General features: G+C 41.6%; 1 protein-coding gene across 1 annotated transcript; it reads left to right on the plus strand.

The window, feature by feature from the left end:
* Window positions 1-5,155: 5,155 nt before the first annotated feature.
* Window positions 5,156-5,891, plus strand: LOC112609332 (10 kDa heat shock protein, mitochondrial-like). The gene is made up of 2 exons (XM_025361916.1): window positions 5,156-5,397; window positions 5,715-5,891. Exons 1-2 carry the CDS (start codon window positions 5,156-5,158, stop codon window positions 5,764-5,766), a joined length of 294 nt encoding a protein of 97 aa, XP_025217701.1. The 3' UTR covers window positions 5,767-5,891.
* The last annotated feature ends 248 nt before the right edge of the window (window positions 5,892-6,139 follow it).

Below are 6,139 nucleotides of genomic sequence, written 5' to 3' on the forward strand. Positions count from 1 at the left end.
GATCGAGACCATCCTGGCTAACACGGTGAAACCCCGTCTCTACTAAAAAATACAAAAAATTAGCCGGGCGAGGTGGCAGGCGCCTGTAGTCCCAGCTACTCGGGAGGCTGAGGCAGGAGAATGGCGTAAACCCGGGAGGCAGAGCTTGCAGTGAGCTGAGGTCCGGCCACTGCACTCCAGCCTGGGCGACAGAGCGAGACTCCGTCTCAAAAAAAAAAAAAAAAAAAAAAAAAAGAAAAATTATTATATATTATGTAAAATTATTATATAAAAAACAATGACAGGCCAGGCATAGAGGTACATACCTGTAATCCCAGCACTTTGGGAGGCCGAGGTGTGCAGATCACTTGAAGTTGGGATTTCGAGACCAGCCTGACCAACATGGTGACACCCTGTTTCTACTAAAAATACAAAAATTAATGGGGCATGGTGGCAGGCACCTGTAATCTCAGCTACTCGGGAGGCTGAGGCAGGAGAATCGCTTGAACCTGGGAGGTGGAGGTTGCAGTGAGCGGAGATCACACCACTGCACTCCAGCCTGGGGGATAGAGCGAGACTCTGTCTCCAAAAAAAGAAATATACAAGCCTCCAGAAAATCTAATTAAGAAGAGAGAAGAGATACACAAAATATTAGAAGCATTAACACACAAATAATATACAAACATGCTAAAAATGTTCCTATCCCAAAGAAAAAAAGTTTTGGTTGTTTTTTTTTTACTATAGTTCTTACTCTTTTCCCCGGAAAGACCACTTCTAAACCAAACAATTTTTTGGAAATATTATGTTTTCTGATTTTAAAAGTACTACAAAAATATTTCTGTTTAGTATAGTAGACGAGGTACTACAGGACTGAGCCATCTGGTAAAATCAACTAAAATTACTGGATTTTTAAAAAGTCTTAAATGCATTCAGAAGCTGACAAGAAAGTAAAGATTACTTAATGTATTGTATGTCTATTCTAAGGCATCATTGGTTGAAAGATATGCCATTACTTTACTACTAAGAAAGAAAAAAATGCTATCAAACTATGACATAATGCTTTCTTATAACTTTTTTCTTGTAACTTTTATTTTATACTTATGGAAGATCTTGTAGGCATATCTTCTATTTTTTCCTTTCGTTTTTATTCATTTACTTATTTAAAGACAAGATCTTGCTATGTTACCCAAGACTTGAAGTCCTGACCTCAAGCAATCCTCCTGCCTCTGCCTCCTGAGTAGCTGAGACTGTGCTACCGCACCCAGCTTATTTTTGTAATTTTATTTTTTTGAGACAGGGTCTCACTCTGTCACCCAGGCTGGAGTATAGTGGTGTGATCATGGCTCACTGCAGGCTGGACCTCCTGGGCTCAAGCAGTCCTCCAGCCTCAGCCTCCCGAGTAGCTGGGATTACAGGCATATGCCACCACATTTGGCTAATTTTGTATTTTTAGAGCAGATGGGGTTTCTCCATGTTGGTCAGGCTGGTCTCGAACTCCCGACGTCAGGTGATCTGCCCGTCTCGGCCTCCCAAAATGCTGGGATTACAGGCATGAGCCACGGCACCTGGCCAATTTTTTTACTTTAGTAGTGACGGGGTCTTGCTATGTTGTCCAAGCTGGTCTTGAACTCCTGGGCTCAAGTGATCCTCCTGCCTCAGCCTCCCAAAGGGCTGGGATTACAGGCGTGAGCCACCACCCCAGCCTGAATCCAGCTTATCTTTAATCATATATTACTCTTGAGCATATATTAACAGTAAAATGTAAGTGAAAAATTTGCTTAAGGTATGCTTAAAACTACCTCACATTTAATCTGACTCTTCCACACAATTCTCTGTGCCATCAAGAACATTAGTAATGTATTATTTCGAAAAACAATCCCTAACATAATGAAAAAAACATTGATACTGGGCTCTTAAGCCTGACTTTGCTATTATGCAGCACTAACCTACTTCTGACTCGTTTTAGTAGTGTTGCTGAAAAGTCTGATTCACTATACCATCCCCTCTCCACTAACATTTGATGTCTGGGGTTAAAAGAATGCTCCACTGTTGGTCTCAAGATTTTCTTCCAAGCCACTGACATTCATTCTGCAATGAATTTTGATGCTGCAATTTCGATATTCATACATGCATAAACAATGACATTTATGTAATGGCTGACTGGCTGACAGTGATTGTAGACAGTTTAAGATACATACTGATTTCAAAGATGTTAAAATGTGAAAAATACATTTCAAACAATGAAATATAATAAAGAAAGAATGAAGTGAAATCTAGAGGATATCTACCAAAACTGGAAGAACTTAGGTCCAAGTTTAATAGCACTGTGCAGCATGTGGGTTGGAAATGAAAGCCCAGACCCACCTAAAATAGGGAATCTAAAAGGAGATTCCCTCTTCCCCCTATAAAGCTGGGTCCCAAAGAGTTACTCTCTCAGTGTAAGGCAAATTAGAAATCATCCATTTCTCCACCATAATTATCACCACCAGATGACTACAACAGTAATTGCTCATCTCAAAATTTGGTGCTGAGTCGGGAAAGGGAGATTATCTCCTCCAAGAACCTGTAACCACAAGCCAGCCCTAATGCAGGTTTGCAGCAGAAAAATAACCTAACACTATAACCTAAAAGAAAAAAAAAAAAATCATAAGCCAAGAATTAGGATTCAAATAGTCCTAGTACAATGATGCCCTCAGATGCTCAAAAGAAGCATGTCCCTTTGGAGGACCTCATCTATCCCAGGCCTCAAGGAATTTCCAAATAAAATGTTTTTTAAAAAGTCAGTAGAGCAATGAAGCAAGACAAAAACAAAAACAAATCACAAAACTGCCAGGAAACAAAGCACCATGAGCAAGAACCAGCAGGAGGCCGGGCGTGGTGGCTCACACCAGTAATCCCAGCACTTTGGGAGGCTGAGGCAGGAGGATGGGCCAGGCATCAACAGTCTTTTATAGGAATAGAACCAAGATTTTGTTTAGTGAGTAATATGCTAAACTTAAAATGCTTACTCTTAGGGACTGAATTGTGTTTCCCAGCACACCACCTCTCCCTAGTCCCCTCCCCAGCCACCACTGAAATTTATATATTGAAGCCCTAACCAATGTGACTAGATTTGGAGATAGGGCTTTTAAGGTTAAATGAGATCATAAGAGTGGGGCCCAAATCCAACAGGACTGGTGTCCTTATAAGAGGAAAAGGCGCCAGGCGTGGTGGCTCAGCCGGGTGCGGTGGCTCACGCCTGTAATCCTAGCACTTCGGGAGGCCGAGGCGGGTGGATCACCTGAGGTCAGGAGTTCAAGGCCAGCCTGCCCAATGTGGTGAAAACCCATCTCTACTAAAAATACAAAAATTAGCCAGGCGTGGTGGCAGGCGCCTGTAATTGCAGCTACCTGGGAGTCTGAGGCAGGAAAATCGCTTGAACCTGGGAGGCGGAGGTTGCAGTGAGCCGAGATCATGCCATTGCACTCCAGCCTGGGGGACAAGAGTGAGACTTCGTCTCAAAAAATAATAATAATAAATAAGAGGAAAAGAAACTAGAACTCTCTTTCTCTTCATGAACACAGAGGAGAAGCCATGTGCGTACACAGGGGCAGAGCAGCTGTCTGCAAGCCAGGAAGAGCGCCTCACCAGAAACTGATTCTGCCAGAACCTTTATCTGGGAGGTGGAGGCTGTGGTGAGCCACAGCACTGCACTCCAGCCTGGGCAACACAGTGAGGCTCTGTCTCAAAAAAAAAATCCAATAAACGAAGATAAATGAATCATATAAACATATTGGAAATAGATTGAAGTCTCGCTTAGTTAACTATAACGGTAACATAGTACTCACTAAAATAAGACATCTATGACAAATTAGTGAATGTTATTAATGCAAAGTATGTTTGAGATTAGTCATTGCACAAGAAAATTTGAACACCCTGAAATCTTTTTTTATTTTTATTTTTCTGAGATGGAGTCTCACTCTGTCACCCAGGCTAGAGTGTAGTGGCACAATCTCGGCTCACTGCAACCTCTGCCGCCCAGGTTCAAGTGATTCTCCTGCCTCAGCCTCCTGGTAGCTGGCATTACAGGCACCTGACACTGTGCCTGGCTAATTTTTGTAGTTTTAGTAGCGATGGGGTTTCACCATCTTGGCCAGGCTGGTCTTGAACTCCTGACCTCATGATCCACCCACCTCAGCCTCCCAAAGTGCTGGGATTACAGGCATGTGCCACTGTGCCCAGCCGAACACCCTGAAATCTTAAAGTTTATATCTGAAAGAAATTTGGTAGAGGTTTTACCACATTTGACAATCATCTTAAGAAATTACATGGTATTACCAAAAGGAAGTTGTAAAGCTGAAGGAAACTTTTCTAAACAATCAGTAATGAGAATAAATTTCAAACAAGAAGGAGAAAAGATTGATTTATCTTTATATTCATGTAATAGAAAATACTACAAAATCTTGATCAGGCACGGTGACTCATAACTGTAATCCCAGCACTTTGGGAGGCCATCGTAGGTGGATTGCTTGAGCTCAGTAGTTCAAGACCAGACTGGGCAACATGGCATGACCCCAGGGCCTCTATAAAAAAATACAAAACTTAGCTGGGCTTGGTGGTGCACATCTGTAGTCCCAGCCAGTTGGGAGGCTGAGGTGGGAGGATCACTTGAACCCAGGAGGTCAAGGCTGCAGTGAGCTGTGATGGTGCCATTGCACTCTAGCCTGGGAGACAGAGTGAAACCCTGTCTCAAAAAAAAAAAAAAAAAAGGAAGGAAAGAAGGAAGGAGAAAGAAAGAAAGAGAGAGAGAAAGAAAGAGGAGAGAGAAAGACTACAAAATATTGTCATATGATGAAGCAATCAGAGTTGCAGGAAGAAAAGTATCACAGAGGTGATTCAGGTAATTAATAAAAATATTATGTTGTTTTTCTGGATTTTATCATTTGTGTTCTTGATTTAAAAAATTTTTAAATTTGTTATGATTTCTTTTTTCACTCTAAATGAAAACTTACTTCTGTGCATAATTTTGTACTTATAATTGAAAATTTATATTTTCACTCTTTTTAAATTTTTTTTTTTAACAAAAAGAGCCCCCAAATTACATGAGCTTCAGGTCCTACAAAGCCTGGCTCCACTCCTGATGACAGATGAATATGAAAACAAGAGAGCAGAGTATGAGTCTGAGGTGGAGGGAGTCATGGTAGGACAAGCATTTAGAAAGTTTCTTCCACTCTTTGACCGAGTATTGGTTGAAAGGAGTGCTGCTGAAACTGTAACCAAAGGAGGCATTATGCTTCCAGAAAAATCTCAAGCAACAGTAGTTGCTATTGGATCGCATTCTAAAGGAAAGGGTGGAGAGATTCAACCAGTTAGCGTTAAAGTTGGAGATAAAGTTCTTCTCCCAGAATATGGAGGCACCAAAGTAGTTCTAGATGACAAGGATTATTTCCTTTTTTTTTTTTTTTTTTTTTTTTGAGACGGAGTCTCGCGCTGTGTCACCCAGGCTGGAGTGCAGTGGCGCGATCTCGGCTCACTGCAAGCTCCGCCTCCCAGGTTCAGGCCATTCTCCTGCCTCAGCCTCCGAGTAGCTGGGACTACAGGCGCCCGCCACCACGCCCGGCTAGTTTTTTGTATTTTTAGTAGAGACGGGGTTTCACCATGTTAGCCAGGATGGTCTCGATCTCCTGACCTCGTGATCCGCCTGCCTCGGCCTCCCAAAGTGCTGGGATTACAGGCTTGAGCCACCGCGCCCGGCCGGATTATTTCCTATTTAGAGATGGTGACATTCTTGGAAAGTACGTAGACTGAAATAAGTCACTATTGAAATGGCATCAACGTGAAGCTGCCCATTCCACTGAAGTTCTGAAATCTTTCATCATGTAAATAATTTCCATATTTCTCTTTTATAATAAACTAATGATAACTAACAACAACAACAACAAAAAACCCACAACATCACTTAAGGTAAACTTATTAATCATTTCAATAGAAGTTTGAAAATGCACGATAATAAAACTCAACGACCTTCACATTAAAACTAGATCTATTTACTATATCTGGCAGTATGCTATAGTAGGTATATTTCTGCACATCATGTTGGGGCAGAAAAATAAAAATACAAAGTACAGATATATTCTACCTAGAGTTAATCAAACTACAAAGTTTGAAGGAACAGTGCCCA

This window comes from Theropithecus gelada, chromosome 1 (genome assembly GCF_003255815.1).
Source record: "Theropithecus gelada isolate Dixy chromosome 1, Tgel_1.0, whole genome shotgun sequence".
Classification (NCBI taxonomy): domain Eukaryota; kingdom Metazoa; phylum Chordata; class Mammalia; order Primates; family Cercopithecidae; genus Theropithecus; species Theropithecus gelada.